Below are 16,938 nucleotides of genomic sequence, written 5' to 3' on the forward strand. Positions count from 1 at the left end.
CCGAAGGGCTAATATTGTCCTGGGCTTCCTGAAATACCCATCCCCACAGCAGGGTGGTTTTACAAGCTGCTAAAAGCAGGGCTGTGTCCCTGGTGGAGGGAGAGAGCTATTCTGGGTTTGTGTCAGGTGGGGGCAGAGCCAGCCAGAAAGGGCCTGTCTGCGCTTCCCCCACCGTGCTGGCTCAGCGGACAATTCCTGGCGGCCAGCGCCACGGGCGCCCAACAGAAGAGGGTGAGGTCAGGCCAGTTTGGTCGGTGTCCCCCTCCCCAACCCACATACACACACCCTCTGTTCCACATCTGACTCAGCCAGGCCCAGGCGCTGGAACTGTCCATTGGACACCATGCATAGTGGGCACACACCTCTGTTGCCCACAAGGCACCCTGAGGCCCTCCGGGACAGCCTGACCTGCCCGAGATTCCCCACGGCAACGTCTGACGGAGAAGGAATCCATGACCTAAAGGCAGGCAGCAGCTTAGGCGGTGAGACTTGGCTGGAGGGGGCCGGGCAGGGATCCACAGGCCCATTGCCTTCTGTGCACCGGCCCAGGACCCCCACTTGCTGTTTCCGCGAAGACACTGCTAAGCGCTCACTACACACCTGCAGATGCTTTCATGCGTCATCACATTCAATGTTCACGGCCCCCTGTGTGTTATATACTGTTACCACTGTCTCCTTTCTCACCTGGGGACGCTGAGGCTCAGAGCAGTCAAGCCACTCGCCCAAGGTCACCCAACTTGGAAGTGAAGGAACTGGAACTTGAACCTGGGCAGCCTGACTCCAGAGTCCCCAGTACATTCCCTGGCTTAAGCTGTCTCCAACCCCCGCCCCACCGGAGGCAGGTTCAGGATGACGTCCACATCAGAGCTTGTCTTCAGCTGGACGGAGCCAGGGGCCGCCAGCCAGGGACATGGGCAGCCAGTCCCCACCATAGCCCCTCGCCCCGGGCAGAGCAGAGGACGTGGGCAGACTCCAGTGTCAGACCACCCCTCCGCCTGCCTGTGTCCCTGGCCATTTCCAACCTAGAGGATTTGGGGGCCCATGGGGGGCCTGCTTTGTGCTGTCAGACCAGAGGCTCGGAACTTCCTGGAGGCCTCGGACCTCTGAGGAGTCTGATGGATGCTGTGGACCCCCCCTTCCCCCCGATGACAGGTAAATGTTCATGCACACGCGTTTGCACGTGACTCCAGAGGCCGGCACCCTGACCCCACCCAGGGTCCAGCCACAGCCAGGGCCCCTGCCGCACCATGGGTCGCTCCGGACGCCCCGCTGACAGCCGGGAGGGTCTGCAGCAGAAACAGCTTCCTGCTCTAGCCCCGTCGGGAAGCCGGGCAGGGGGAGGGGGTGGGTGGGTGTGTGAGGCACCGTGAACTTTGAAAGCCGTTCGCACCCCTCCAGGAGCCAGCGCCCCCAGGCATCAGGCCCAGAGGAAGGGGGTCCAGCCCCCCAGCTGCCTGCAGCCTGCGGGGGGCCCCGCGCCCTCGGTGACCAGTGGCCTTGGCCCTGCAAGCAGAGCAGCAGTGGGTAAATATAGAGCTGCCACTCACCGGCTGAGGGGCCCTCGCCGTCCGACATGGTGCAAGAGGTGGGCGGGCAGCCCACCACGGCCCGCGGGGACGCTCAGGGTCCTCGGCGACTGTCGCCCACCTGGTGGGGCTCGCGGCTGCTGGCCCCGCTCGGCGTCCAGTCCCCAGGCAGTGTCCTGCCCCGGCAGCCCTGGCTACCCACCCCATGCTGGGTCAGGCAGATAAGAATGCGCTCCAGGGCCAGAAGCCGGCGGGATTGGTGGATAAATCTGGGTACTGCCCCCCCCTGCCCGGGACTCTCCGGCAGCCTCAGAATGTTGCCCAAGAAACCACTGCACCCCGGGGCGCTTGGTCAGGATGTGAGACCCCCGCCCCAGCCTGGGACCCCCGAATGCCTGCAAGCTCTCTCCCTGGGACTGGTCCTGCGTACGCAGTGAGGGGCCCTTAGGGGTGTTAGAGAAAGATGACAATGAGGGATGCCTCCCTGGGGTGTGTGCCTGGTGCCGGGGTTGTGCTGAGAGCCGCCACACTTGTCTCTGCTTCAGGTCCCTGGGGCGGCCTCCCCTATGTTCTCCATGTCACAGAACGGGTTAAGTGACCTACCCAAAGCCAGTTAGGGGTGTGACCAGAGCCGGGCTCTGGAGCCGGGCTGTCTGTCTCCAAGGCGACTGTAAGGTGTGCCCCTTGCCTTTGTTTGGCAGATGGGAGCCGTACACACTCAGGGGGACCTCCGCCTCCTGGGTTCTAACTGCTCCATGTGTGCTGTGGGGGCGGGGAATGGAGATGGACCCCCACCAAGGGCAGCCATGTGACCCTGTGTCTGGCACAGAGTGGGTGGTCAGGAAATATCAGTTGAGAGAAAACACCTCAGCAAGCACTTAGTATGCACTTGCTGTGTGCTTGCCTAAGAGCCAACCCAGTCCCGCTCCTGAGTCCCCACAGGGACCCAGGCCAGAGACCAGGGCAGTGAGGCAAGTGGAGGGCTCTGGGCTGAGCTCCCAGGGCTCGGTGCTGGTGACTCCAACCCCACCCCACCCCTGGCCCGGGCTCGAGGTCTACCTTGTTCTGCATGCAGAGCACAGAGGGAGTATGGTGACTTAAAGAGAAGGCTGCTATCAACCCCAGTCAGAGAAATACTGGAGGGCTTCCTGGAAGAGTTGGCATTTGAGTTACATCTTTGAGGAATAAGAAAGTTTTTTTCAGGGGAAGAAAGGACATTCCAGGAAGAGAGACCAGTAGGTGCAAAGGTAAGCAGTGGGAAAGCTCAACTGGAGAGTGACAAGGGACCCTGGCAGGGGCTAGAGATAGTAGTGACCCCAAGGAGAGAAGAAGGTTGGGGAAGCCAGGGCAGGATTCCTGGATGAGGGGGCAGATGCTGGTGGTGAAGGGTCCACGAGTCTCAGAAAAAATGAGAGGGGGGTGGAATGGTGTTCCAAGGCATCTAGTAGCTCTTTCATTGGCAGTGAGACCTTTCCTAGCCTGGAGACCTGGGGAGAAGAGGCAGGAGAGGCTCCCTTCCAGAGACAGGGGAGGGGGAGGGCTGTAGAGTCACACCAGCTGTCAGAGAGAACAGCAAAGGAATTCAATCCATGTGAGATGGTTCTAGGCCTCTTGGCCTTTGCCTGTGGTGTTCCCTTGGCCAGGAATTCCCCGTCCTCCTCCCCAGTCTCCTTCTCTGGGAAGCCTTTTCTGACTGCCCCTAAAGGCAGGTCAGAGGACCCTGCACTCTGCTCTGCAAATTCTGACCTCACTGTGGTCAGTGCCTGGTCCTGGCTGTGTCTACCTCTTGGTTGGCTCTTGCTGTTATGAACAGTAATGAGCTCACTGTCACTGGAGGTATGTAAGCAGGGCTGGACAGCTACTGGGTGAGGACACAGTGGAGAGTTCAAGCATCAGGTGGAATTAGATTAAATGGCTTTGGAGTCCCTCTAGAGTGACTTGTCCTGGTTTCCCTGGGTGTTTCCTTGTTTTAGCCCTGAAAGTCCTCATGCATCCTGGGAACCCTCAGTCTCAGGCAAACAAGGACTGCTGGTCATCCTGGGTCCCTCCTGACTGAGATTTTTATTTTAAGTGAGAAAAAGACAAAGAAAGACTGGATCTGTCTCTGGAGCCCTAAACCCCCAGCCGCTCCACCCCAGAAATCCTCTCCCTCCTTCTGCACCACCTAGATGTGATTCCAGGACTGGGATTCTAGGCGTGAGTGGGAATCTAGCTGCCCTGTGCCTTGGGAGGATGCGCAGGAAAGAAAGGAGGCAGGTCAGCAAGGAGAGAAGCAGCTCTTCTGGGCGCCCCCTACCTGCGGAGTGGGGAGGAGTCTCTCCCGCTGGGTCTGGAGGACTCACGAGATAACACAGCAGCAGGAGCCGCACAGGTGGCAGCTGTATCTCTAGGGAGGGGCTGGGACCAGGTGGGACCCACGTGCCCAGGCCTCCACCTCCTTTTCCCCTGGAGCTGCAGCGGGAGGGCATGAGAGGGCTCAGACCTGCCTCGTTGTGTGTCCTTGGGCAGGTCATGGCCCCTCTCTGTGCCTCCATCTCCACATGGGTGGAGCATCTATGAGAACCTCGTGCACCCAGGCCTGGGCCAGGCTTGGGGGCAGGGAGAACCCCTCAGAGCCCTGGCCGTGAGGCGCACGTGGTCCCGCGGGGCCTCGCAGGCTGGGCTCATGACCTCATCATGTGTGTGTCATCTCCGGCAGCACGTGCTTGGGGCTCCCTGGGCTGGGCCCCCAGAGGAGCACACTGTGGACCCCACCTCAGGGTGCCCCCCGAGACCACCAGAGGCCAGGCCAGGTACCATGGGTGTGCCCAGTGCTGGACAAGCAGCGGGGCTGCAGAAAGAGCCCCACCGAGGCGCCTGGACTCCCAGGCAGAGGACTCCACCTTGGCCACTGCAGGTGGGGCTGCAGGACCAGGGCTGGGGGAGCGTGCTGTCAGATGAGCCTGGGTCCAGTGCCGGCTCCACCTGCCCTCCTTGGGGACAGGGACGAGCCACCCCTGCCTTGGTTTCTCAGCTGGATACGTGAGGGGTGACGCCTGCGGGGCGTCAGAGAGGGCTAGCAGCAGGGCTTAGACCTCCTGTGGGTGCACTCCACCTCCGCCCCTGCAGAGTCCCCCCTCCGCCCGGCTGGAGCCGGCTCCCTGTGTGCAGGCCACTTCCTCTTCCTGTCCCCGGCCCCACGTCCCTTCCTGTTTGCTTTAGTGTGGGAACATGTACTGGGGAAGAAACAACTCGATTCCTCTGCTCCCGAGCCCACTGCGTGTGTGTTCACGAGCGTGTGTGTGACAGTGTGTGGGTGTGCACCTGTGTGCACGGGAGCGTGTACACGTGTGTAGGGGAATGTGTGTGTGCGTGTGCACATTCCTGCGTGAACATGTATATGCGTGTGTACTTGGGGGGCGGGTACGTACGCACCTGCGCCCTCTGGCTCCTCCCAGCCCACCCTGCAGCCCTGACTCTGCCCAGCCGAGGGCCCCTGTCGTGGCGCTGTCACGGCTACCGAGACCTGGCATGGTCTTAGCTCACGGGGAGCGTGTGATGTCATTTCAACCGCCCGGTGGGCATCCATGATGGTCAGTGGCTGCCGGGGCCTGAGGGGGACGTGGGCGCGGCCTCCTGGGGGCTCACGGGCACGTGGGGGGTGGCGGAGGAAGGGCAGGGCAGGGTGCTGGGCGAGTGGAGGTGGTCAGGGAGGAGCAGGCTGACACCTGGAGGGGGAGCCGGACACCTGGACGCCCAGGGTCAGGTTCAAGGTGGAGGAGAAGCTCCGGCGAAGAGCTGGGGGTGCCGCGGGGATGGATGCGGCGGGAGATAGGGTGAGGGGGCGGGCCGGCTGCTCCCGTGAACTTGGCAGTTGGCCAGAGTTGGGGTGCTTGGAAGGGAACATGGGGTAGGAGGTGCACATTTGCCGGGTTTGCTCTGAGCGGGGGTCCCTCCCGGGCCCTCCCCAACGTCGTGCGGCCTCGGGGGAAGCCGTGTCCCCCTTCACAGGGGAGGATGGGCGCGAGCCTCGCAGCAGCCTCTTGCCCGGGGACCGTGCGCTCGGCGCCCTCCCGCACCCCGCTCGATCCCGCACCAGCCCTGGGTCCCCACTGCTTGGCCAGCCAGCACCGATGCTGGGAGCAAAGCCACTCGGGAGGGAGGGAGGGAGGGTCAGGGCTGCTCCTCCCCGTGGCGGGGTCAAGGGGGACGCCCTGCTTCCTGCGGGCACCTGCCCTCCCCACATTCACACACACCCCAGCTGGGTCTCAGGGGTCCCGGCACCTCCTCCCTGCCCTGCTGGACACCCCGTCTTCCTGGGCCCTCCCCCACCCCGTAAATGGAGGCAGGAAAGCTTCAAACAAGGAGCCTCACCTGGGGCCTTGGTGACCCTGACTTGAGGAAGGACAGAGGATGTCCCCGTTGGATGGACCTGCATCCCCCGGGTGTGTGGCCTTGGGCGGGCCGCCTAACCTGGCGGGGTTAGGATGGGGTGTGCGATGCACAGCCAGGGCCGAACACCAGGTGTGTCCACCTCCTTAGCTTAAAACAGACCCCTCCTTAACAGCTCAGGTCACGGCAGACACACACCCAGACGTGCGCAGCCTGAGACACGCGGACACGGACGCTGAGACCCGTATGCACAGCCTCACACGCGAGAGACAGAGATACACAGAGACACGGAGACCCCAGACACACAGAGATATACGGAGAGACACAAATGGACACACACCTGTGGGCTTCACACACGCACCCCTGGGCTCACATATACATAGGGCTTACACACACACACACACACACACACACACACCACTACACCACACACACACACACCACACACACACACACACACCACACACACCACTACACCACACACACACACCACACACACCACTACACCACACACATACCACACACACCACATACACACCCCACTACACCACACACACACACACCACACACCACACACACCACACACACACCACACACACACACCACACACACCACACACACACACCACACACACCACTACACCACACACACACCACACACACCACACACACACACCACACACACAACTACACCACACACACACACCACACACACCACACACACACCACACACACACCACTACACCACACACACTACACCACACACACACACCACACACACACACCACACACACCACTACACCACACACACACACCACACACACCACTACACCACACACACACACACCACACACAACACTACACCACACACACACCACACACACCACACACACACCACACACACACCACTACACCACACACACTACACCACACACACACACCACACACACCACTACACCACACACACACACCACACACACCACTACACCACACACACACACCACACACAACACTACACCACACACACACCACACACACCACTACACCACACACACACACCACACACAACACTATACCACACACACACCACACACACACACCACACACACACACCACTACACCACACACACACGCCACACACACCACACACACACCACACATACACACACACATCACACACACCACACACACACACCACACACACACAAACACACACTCCAGTGCAGCTCTGGGAGCTGGTTTCCCACACCCGGGGCACCCCCATCCAGCCCAGGCACCCTAAGCTGATGGCTGCCTGGGTGTGGGTGGCCTTGGGTGAGCCTCCTAGTCTCCAGGCTCCCAGCCAGGAAAGAAGCCTGAGAGGCCCGTCAGCCGCACTGGGTATTCCTGGGGTGTGAGGGTGTGGGCAGCTCCCGGGTTCCTTGGGGCAACCCCTCACCTCTGGGCGCAGGCCAAGGAGCCGCCGTCATCTGGTGTGTGCGAGGGGCGGGTGGCCCAGGGGACGCGGAGCTGCTGGGGAGACCCTGCCCTCCTCCTCAGGCTCCTGGGCTCACAGCAGGGGAGAGGCCCCCCAGGGAGAGTGAGGCCCCACCTCTGGGGCCCGCTCTGTAGAAAGGGGCCCGGGGTCACAGTACAGCTGGGCCCGGGGCTGGCCAGCGCCACCACCACGGACTCCTCCTCAGCCAGGATGCCAGCGCCGCCCGAAGGGCTCTGCCCCCAGGCTGGGGATGCAGGGGCTCTGCCACGGCTGCATCACCCACCTCTGCCCCCCAGAAGCTGAACCAGCGGAGCTGGGCCCGAGGACCGGGAGTGGGGAAGAGAGACAAGTCCTTTGCCCCTGCCCACCTGGCATTGACCCTGGGACCCTCCACACCCCACCTGGGAGGCTGGGCTCCTGCATGAAAGGCTCCAGGACTCCCCACCTCCTGCCCGGCCGCACCGCCTTGAGGTCCACGGAGCCTCCTCCAGGGCAGGCCTGGGGCCCGGGCACGGCCAGCTGGAGGCTGCCTGTGGGACAGCCGAGAGTGGGTGACTCCGGGCCTCCTCTGGCCCCATCCTCTGCCGTGACCCTCAGGCCCCCCCACCCTGGGCGTGACCACTCGGCCTGGCTGGCAGAGGCCACCTGAGCTGGGCAACACCGGGAGGGTGACCCTGATTTCCTCCAGTGGGAAGAGAGTGCGGGAGAGCCATGTTCCGGGAGAAATGAGTGTTTTTAAAGTCCTAGGCCATCTGTCCCCATCTCAACCCTGATTCAGAGAAATGCCCCTCCTCTGCACGTCCCCTGCCGCCCGCCAGAAATACCCCAGTGTCTGCCCCCTCCCCCGGCTGGGGTTATTTTTGGACGTCCAGGCAGACATGCCCAAGGCTGTCTGGAGGAGCCCAGGGTGAAGTCTGGGCAGACGTGCATTTAGGGGTTCAAGACCCTCCTTTGGGTCACATACTCATCAGGAAGCCGCCTGAAGATGCGGGATTCTCGCCTCAGAGGAGAGTAAGCGTCCACGCAGAGGGGGTGCAACGCAGAACTTACCCCTGGCTTGAGCCCCCTCTCGCCCGTCCCCTGAGGTCGCATCCAGGTGGTCCTCCCCTCTCGTGATCACCCAGGAAGTCCCACACACACTGTGTTTGTGGGGTCTGCCTGGCTGGACCTACTAGGGTAGCAGACACCATACCTACTCGGCCAAGACAACCAGGAGGGGCTGAGCCCCATCCAGAACCTTCCCAGCCGGGCAACTAGTTGTGGTCCTCTGCCCACCCATGCTGGCTGACACTGAGGCCCACAGGGCCACCAGGCAACCCCAAGCCAGCCTCCAGTCCCAGCACCCAGAGCACAGAGGAAGAAAACCTCCCATCTGACCGCGGCTGGGCCAAGCTTCGCATCTCCACACCAGCAGACAAGGCTCCTGAGGCCACGCCCCACCGCAGCCTGGCCAGAAGACACCCTGAGGGTCCCCCATCCCCAGCCTCCAGACCCCTGGGGCCGAGGGCACCGGAGGTGACTTCAGGGGAGCATAAAATGCATTTGAGGTGTTAGAGCAGCTCAGACCTGAGGGACCAGGGGGGACTTGGGTGAGCGTGCAGGCTGGAAGTTTCCTGCCCGGAGTGAGATTGTAGACCCAGCTCACCTTGTCCAGGTTTACAGGTGAGGGGGCGGGCTGGGAAAGGGCCCTCCGGACCCTCTGAGGGGTGGGGAGGCACCGCCCACCCTGCCTGCGGCGGACCCGCAGTTCTGAGAGCTGCGCCGGGGCGCCACCGTGTGGCTCTTCTGGGAACTGCACTGCCCGGCCTCCTCTGGACGTCACGGCAATAAAGATGCCACCGCCAGTTACAGTTACAGCTGCTGAGTGTGCAGCCCTGACGCCGAAAGGCTCTGTGCTGAGCACCATCCACGTAGAACGTCCCACAAACCTTCGGATGTGGGTCCTGTTATTTGTCCTCCCTTACAAATGGGGAACCTGGGGGCAAAGCCCCGTAACCAGTGACAGATGGGGTAGGATTTGACCCAGGAGGTCTGGCTGCAGGACCTTGGTTTTAATCGCGTCCATCTTGCCTGGGCCCCGGGGGTTGGTACCAGCCCTGTGCACACTGAGGTCTCGTGGGTGGGGGGCTTAAAAGGAAAGGTTTCCAGGCCCCACCCCCGCTGACCTGATCCAGCTGGCCCAGACACACCCTTCTCAGAGCCACAGGAGGTTCTGGCCTCCCCACCACCACCCCAAGGCAGGGAGATGGAAACAGAGGGTGGGGCGTAGCTCGATCGGGGCCCAGCCGAGTGCTTCGGTCAGTCCGGGGCTTGGGGGAGCAGGGGACTCTCACTCAGCAAGGGATCTGCAGCTACAGAGGCAGACGCTCTGCCCAGAGGCTCAGACGCCACCACTCCCGTGCGACCCCACGTCCAGCCTGGGCTGGGAACGCAGCCCATCCTAGGGCAGAACACCCACCTGTGCTGAGCCACTTCCTCCCCTGAGCCTCAGTTTCCTCGTCTGCTAACTGGGAAGACCCCTCGGAGCTGCCGTTCAGGCTGCAGCGAGGGCTGAGGGGCTGACGTACAGCAGGGGCCAGTCCAAACCTGTGCCCTCTCAGGTATCGTGGGGGGGACCTGTCCGGCGCACGTACCCCAGGCAGTGGGCCAGCTGTTCCTGCATGAAGACAAAGTCCCAAGTGCTGAAGGAGAAACAGGCCCTTTCCCTTGGACAGGCCCAGAGGACATGTGGCAGGTCCAGTATTTCCTGCCCCTTGGCCACCCCTCAGCCCCGAGGAGGAAGGCACAGCTTCCTCACCCACCCGCCGCCGTGAGGGTTACAGTCTCAGCACCTGGGCCCCAGCAGCCTCCTCCGCCCAGGTCAGGAGGGGCAGCCCTGTGCCAGCAGGCGCACGGGTGCAGTGGGTGTGAGGCCAGGTGTCCACACTCAGCTCCACCAAGCTGCCCCCAAGAGAGATCCTGGGGGCTCCAGCCCATGTGAGGCCCTCTGGAGTGTCAGTGGCCTTGTTGGGAGTAGACTAGACCACACAGGCCCCAGGGCCCCCGACCCTCTCAAATCAAGCTCTCAAAACTGCCCCCAGTCCCAGCCTCACCCCCCAGGAGCATGGCCTTGCACATAACATGGGGCCCTCCCGGGAACCTGGGCCGTCTTCTCCCGACGTGGCGTTGTCTGGGCATCTCCAAGCGCAGCTTCCAGAGCTGCATCAGCCCTTAGGGAGATCAGCCTCAACAAGGCACCCATTTTACAGATGAGAAAACGGAGGCCAGAGCACCCCGGCCTGGTCTGGCCGTTCATGCAGTCAACACATTTATTTATCGAGCATCGACTCTGTGCCAGGCCCTGGGTGGGCACAGGGGGCTCAGAGGTGAATCACACGCAGACCCTGCCCTCGAGGCACTCACAGCCTGGCAGGGCAGTTGGTCACATCGAAGGACACTCATGATACAGTGTGGTCAGTGTGGTGCTAGAGGTGGCACAGGTGGCCAAGGGAGCACAGAGGAGGGGCCCCTGGCCCAGCCGGGGGGCGGTAAGGGGGTCTTCCTGGAGGAGGTGACACCTGAAGAGGGCTTTAGGGAGTGAGCAAGAGTTAGGGTGTCTGGCAGAGGGCATGGCCTGTGCAAAGAGGTGGGGGGAGACAACAGCACATCTGGGCGGCAGCTGGGAGATGGCAGGCGCTGGTCCAAGAAGGGCAGCGGAGTCAGCAGGGGACGGGGAGCTCTCAGGGCTGTGAAGCACGTGGCAGTGGGCAGAGGGCCGGCTGGGAGCCAGTGTGGACGGCGCTCCCGGAGAAGAGGGCGGGGAACAGCGTGGGCGTGGCCCTGGCGGAGGAGTCCGGTCCTGCCCGAGGGCCCCTCAGCAGGGCGGGGGCGGGGGCGCGGGCTGCCAGCCCCGAGGCTGCAGGGTGCACAGCACGGGGTCCAGAGGCTTGAGCGTGGCCTGCTCCAGCAGCCTGAATCGCTGCCCGGGCACCAGCCGGAACTCCAGCCTCTGCAGCAGCTTGGCCATGACCACCTTCACCTCCATCTGTGCGCGCGGGAGCGGGTGGGGGGGGGGCGTCAGTGACATGAATGAGGGAATAAGCAGCAAATGCCACAGTTGCCTGGGTCCCCAGCCCCCAGCCCCCAGCCCCCAGCCCAGGGACCCAGAGCAGGGCTCTGAAATGCTTCCCGATGACAAGACTTCACCCCGCAGTCACTTCTGGGCAGAAACCCCAGCGCTGGCCCCCTACCTGAGCAAACTGCTGCCCAATACAGGAGCGGGGTCCCAGGGAGAATGGGAAGTAGGTGAACTTCGGCCTGCGTGCGGGGAGAGAGGCGTCAGGAGGCAGCCCCGCGACAGTCGTGACAAAGCCATCCTTGTGATGACCGGCTTTGGGCCAGGGCTCGTTTTCGAACACGCTAAAGACATCAACAGCTGACTCGGCTAAGCTCTGGGTCAGCATTGTCTCATTTTATCCTCCTCTGAGCCTTCCGGAAGGAGCTGTTATTATTCCCATTTCACAGATGGAGGAACTGAGGCTCAGAGAGGCAAAGCAACACCCCCAAGGTCCTACGTCACTTACTCCACTTATTCAGCCGGCCGCACGCTCAGTTCTGGACAGTCTGGGTCTGGACTCAGGTGTCTGTCCCCTGAGCTTGGCTCTCCTCCCCACCACTGCTTCAGTACTTGAAACCATTCACTCCCACAGCCACCTCTAGAGGGAGCCGGCGGTATTCCCATTTCTCAGATAGGAGCATCAAGGTGTGGGGGGCCGGGATGCAGTCACTTGCCCAAGTCACAGGCCTTCCCAGTATAAGGGACTGGTTATGAGCACAGACTTTAAAACCATTCTGAGCTGGGCTCAAACCTTGGTTCTGCCCCTTCCTGGCTGTTCATCTTTGGCAAGTTACCTAACCTCCTCTGAGTCGTTATTTCCTCCCTGTAAATGGGGGCAGAGAGGGGTTCACAACTCCCTCGCAGTGATCTGGAAGGCTACGTGGGCTCAGTGAGTACAGGCCGCTCAGGCCAGAGGCCACTGGGACCATCCTCCCACCAGGTCTCCACTTGTGGACAGCTTGAAGAGAGACTTACTTGGGTGCTTTGGGGCTGAAGCGATCTGGGTTGAAAGTCAGCGGGTCCTCAAAGTATGTGTCCATCCGCCCCATGACATAGGTGCTGAACTGCCGGGCAGAGGATCCGCTTGTCTCTGGCTCCAAGGATGGGTCCCCTTGCACCTCCCCCACCTGCTGCAGTCACCCACTGGGGAGACTCGGAGCAGAGAACCCCCTCCCACACTCCCCACCCCTGCTCTACTCCGCCCTCCCATCTCCCCACCCACCCATCTCCCCACCCATCTCTCCACCTGCCAAACTGGACCAGTGTGGGATTCCACTGGCCCCTGAAAAGTCTCTAAGAGGAAGAAAGGGGGCAGCCCAATATGCTGCCGACCAGCTGGGCATGCTACATCGTCCCATGCTTGACCTCACCCTATGGGGGAGCTACAATTATCCCCATTTTACAGATGAGGAAACCGAGGCTCAGAGGTTCATGACTTGCCTGAAGTCACCTGGCAAGTAAGCGGCCAAAATGAGATGCAAACTCAGGTCTGTTGCAAGGCCATCTTTCTCTAGATTCCTGAGAGCTGTTACTATTCAAAGGTTCTCTTCAACACAAGGCTTGCTTCGGTGGGGTGGGGGTGGGGGAGCCGCAGAGCCCCCACTAGCCTTTCACCTGCACAGCTGGCGCCTCCTGATTGAAGCTGAAGCTCCATGCCCCAGCCCCCAGGGGCCATTCAGGACCCATAACTTGGGCCCTGGGTGCTGTCCTTTGCACAAAGTATCTCCCCAAGCCCATGCTGCCCCTGGTTCTCTGTGTGAGAGTCCAGGGCATCCAAGGCTGGAGGGGGGGCCTGGAGCTGAGTGGGGAGCATAAGACCAGGAGGGGTCTAAGGTCAGCAAGGGCGCCTACTATGTGCCAGGGGCTTTTGCCAGACACGTGATGTACGTTATCCTGTATTATCCTGTTGGCTCAGGTACCATTATCCCCATCTTACAAGGATGGTGCTGAGTCCTGGAGGTTCCGGGTCTTCCCTGAGACGACCCAGCCCGCAGGAAGCGGGGCCTGGATCAGAGCCTGCGTCTGCCCGTTCAAGGTCCACGGGGTTGTCCACGTGGGTTGCGAGTCAGCCCCAGGGCCTCGCCCTGCCAGACATACGGGCATTCTGAAGAGATGGTCATTAGGGCGGGTGGTACTGGCGCAGGATGTTTTTCTTTTAAAAAGTACAGATACGGAATTCCCTGGCGGTCCAGCGGTTAGGACTCCACGCTGTCACTGCCGAGGACCCAGGTTTGATCCCTGGTCTCGGAACTAAAATCCCACAACCTGCATGGTGTGGCCAAAAAAAAAAAAAAAGGACACATGGATGAAGCTTTGATACGTGCTGGAGAGGGCTTGGCAGGGCCCTGGGGAAGGGAGACTCAACGGGTGGGACTGGAGCACGTCTTTCTCCTTTGTAAAAATAAACATAGGTTCTGTTTGGGGCTGAATTGCATCCCCCTAAAATTCATAAGTTGAAGTCCTAACTTCAGAATGTGACTGTATTTGGAGATAAGCTCTTTAAAGAGGTTATTAAGTTAAAATGAGGTCATTGGGACCCCTAATCCAGTATGACTGGTGTTCTTATAAGAAGAGATTAGGACACAGACACAGGCAGAGAAGAAGCCATGTGAAGGTGGAGGGAGAAGATGGCTGTCTGCAAGACAAGGAGGGAAGCCTCAGAAGAAACCAACCTGCTGACACCTAAATCTTGAACTTCTGGCCTCCAGGACCATGGGAAAATAAATTTCTGCTCTTTAAGCTACTGTGTCCATGATGCTTTGCAATAGTAGCCTCAGCAAACACAGATCCTTACCTCACACCATACGCAAAATCAATTTCAGATAGATAAGAGCTTAACTTTCAAAAGTGTAAAATCGGTAGAAGACAATGTAAGTGAATACTCTTCTGACTTCAAAGCAGGGAAGAATTTCTTAAACAAGACAAAACAAGATAACTAACCACTAAGAAATTTAAGAATGTCAGATCATTAAAAACAAAGACAGGGCTTCCCTGGTGGCACAGTGGTTGAGAATCCGCCTGCTGATGCAGGGGACGCGGGCTCGTGCCCCGGTCCGGGAAGATCCCACGTGCTGCGGAGCGGCTGGGCCCGTGAGCCATGGCCGCTGAGCCTGCGCGTCCGGAGCCTGTGCTCCGCAACGGGAGAGGCCGCGACGGTGAGAGGCCCGCGTACCGCAAAAAAAAAAAAAAAAAAAAACAAAGACAAACCATGTATCGAGTGACATTTGCAACACATCTACCTGATAAAGGATTAACATGTGAATTTGTAAAGACAACTCTACATAATAATAAGAAAAGACAAACGACCCAAGAGAGGGAAATGAACAAACACCTCATAGAAGAGGAAAAACAGGGTAGGGCTACCCAACCTCACCAGTAATCAGGAAAGTGCACATCAAGACCACAGCAAAATACTTTCCTTACACTTATTGGACTGGCAAAAAATAAGAAATTGGCCCCTACTAAGTGGTGAGGAAGATACACCACAAGGGAGCATCTGAACTGGCAAAGCCACTATGGAAAATAATTTGGCCCTAGTTTATAAAGTGGATCAGTCATCTGTCCTACAACCCAGCCCTCCCACTCCTGGGCACACACCCAACAAACACATTTGCACGTTGCATCAGGACACAGGGCAGGAAAGCTGACAGCAGCAGCTATGCTCATGATGGCAACAAACTGGGACCCTCTCTCATGCCTGTTGACCCCGGAATCAACGTGCAATAGTGCAACTCACACAGCAGAATATTACATAGCAGTGAAAATGGGTGGCCTACAGCCACACGTGGAAATCAACACTATCTTAACAGACATTGTGCTGAGTCACAAAGCAAGTCCTAGGACATATGATTGTGTGGGCACACACACACATGAAGGCAAGCACAAAATTCAGGAGAGTGACAGCTTTTGGAGGGAATCAGGAGAATGACGCGTACATAGGTGGTTACGTTCTAGTTTGGGGGGCAGGGGGTGGGTTTGGGGAGGTCATTGTGCATGAATGGAGGCTGAATGAATGAATGAATGAGGAAACAGCCAGAGGAACAAAATGTGAAGGAGAACAGGGGGAGAAAGTCAACCTCAGTGGGAGGAGGGGCCATGGCAAGAGAAGGAACTGGGGCAAATTTGGGCCAGCTCTGAAACTGGGCACATCCCATTCTGCCCCTTACTGGCTGTGTGACCTCAGGAAAGTAACTTAACTTCTCTGAGCCTCAGCAGCCTCAGCTGTAAATGAGGCACCTCCCTTTTCGAATCACCCACTGTAATCTTATACTGGACAGTGGGGTGGGGAGAGGAAATTCATCACAGGGTTATGGTAAGACTCAAACAAGAGTGCACAGGGCGGCCAGGGAGGATAACAGGGCCACGGACTTTGGAGGAGTCCCTGATGTCAGCGGATAGCCCCGAATTGGCCAGCTGGGGGCAGGCGGGCAGGGCCCCCACGCACCAGGAGCGGGGTGTTGCCGGGGACTCGGACCCCATCGATCAAGGTCTCCTCCTCCAGCAGACGAAAGGTGCCCCACGCTGGCGGGTACAGCCTCAGCGACTCTTTGAGGACCTGCGGACACCACACAGGGAGATAACGAGAGACATCAAGAGACCCCATGGAAAGTGCCAGAAGCATGTCCCGGACGCACCTCTGCTCCATTTCACGGCGCTGAATGTGCACCCACGGCCGAACTGGGTCCCTAACCCTGCAAGATTAGCATCATCTGCACGTCCAACCCCTCATGTGACAGAAGGAGAAACCAAGGCCCAGAAGAGGGGTTGTGCAAAGCCACAGTGCCAGAGACCAGACCAGACCAGAGACCAGAGCCAGGCCTCCCTCTAAACCTGGGCTCCCAGCATCCTGACGGCTCCAGCAGCTCGAGGAAGGCCTCCTCCTGTGCTGTGCTGGGGGTTGGAGGGGGGTTCTGCTGAGCCTGGCCCCTAGCTGGGAAGCCTAATGCTTGTGGAACCCAGGCCTAACTGGGTTTTACTAACTCGGCTGGTTTCCATACTGGAATCACCTGGGAAACCTTAGCCATGCTGGGTCCCGCCCCCAGTGACTCAGTATCATTGGCCTGGAGCAGCCCGGACATGGGCAGTTTTTTAACCTCCCAGGGGATTCTCAGGTGCAGCGACATTTAAGAACCCTGTACTAAAGGGTTCAGGGAGGCAGCAGGCCCGGTCGATGAATTGCCCACCTCTGCCCAGAAGCTTCTCCCCCATCCCCACACCTGGGACAGGTACTGCAGTCTCCCCAGGTCCTCGCAGTCAAGGTGCCTCTTGGAACCGATGACCTCATCCACCTCAGCCTGCAGCCTGTCAGTCAGACAAAGACAAGTTCATCTCCAAGGAGAGATGTCCCACGTTAGTTTTAAGAAGGGCGGGGTGGGAGGAAACCTGAAGAGAGAGGCCTGGGGCTTCCCCGCTGCACACACTGCCCCCCCAGCCCCCCTTCTGGAAGGCACCTCCACGTCCAAACGCAGA

General features: G+C 59.8%; 1 protein-coding gene across 2 annotated transcripts in view; it reads right to left on the minus strand.

Annotated features, from left to right (window-relative positions):
- Positions 1–10,667: 10,667 nt before the first annotated feature.
- Positions 10,668–16,938, minus strand: part of CYP46A1 (cytochrome P450 family 46 subfamily A member 1) — a 34,474-nt gene continuing 28,203 nt past the window's right edge. For both annotated transcript variants that reach the window (XM_059058368.2, XM_067027778.1), the window contains 5 exons: positions 16,686–16,770; positions 15,914–16,024; positions 12,445–12,533; positions 11,603–11,669; positions 10,668–11,397 (listed from right to left, as the gene is read on the minus strand). In XM_059058368.2, coding sequence (XP_058914351.1) covers positions 11,227–11,397; positions 11,603–11,669; positions 12,445–12,533; positions 15,914–16,024; positions 16,686–16,770 — 523 coding nt within the window. In that variant the 3' untranslated portion in view covers positions 10,668–11,226. The remainder of the gene's footprint in view (positions 11,398–11,602; positions 11,670–12,444; positions 12,534–15,913; positions 16,025–16,685; positions 16,771–16,938) is intronic.

The sequence above is a fragment of the Kogia breviceps genome, chromosome 3 (assembly GCF_026419965.1).
Source record: "Kogia breviceps isolate mKogBre1 chromosome 3, mKogBre1 haplotype 1, whole genome shotgun sequence".
Classification (NCBI taxonomy): Eukaryota; Metazoa; Chordata; class Mammalia; order Artiodactyla; family Physeteridae; genus Kogia; species Kogia breviceps.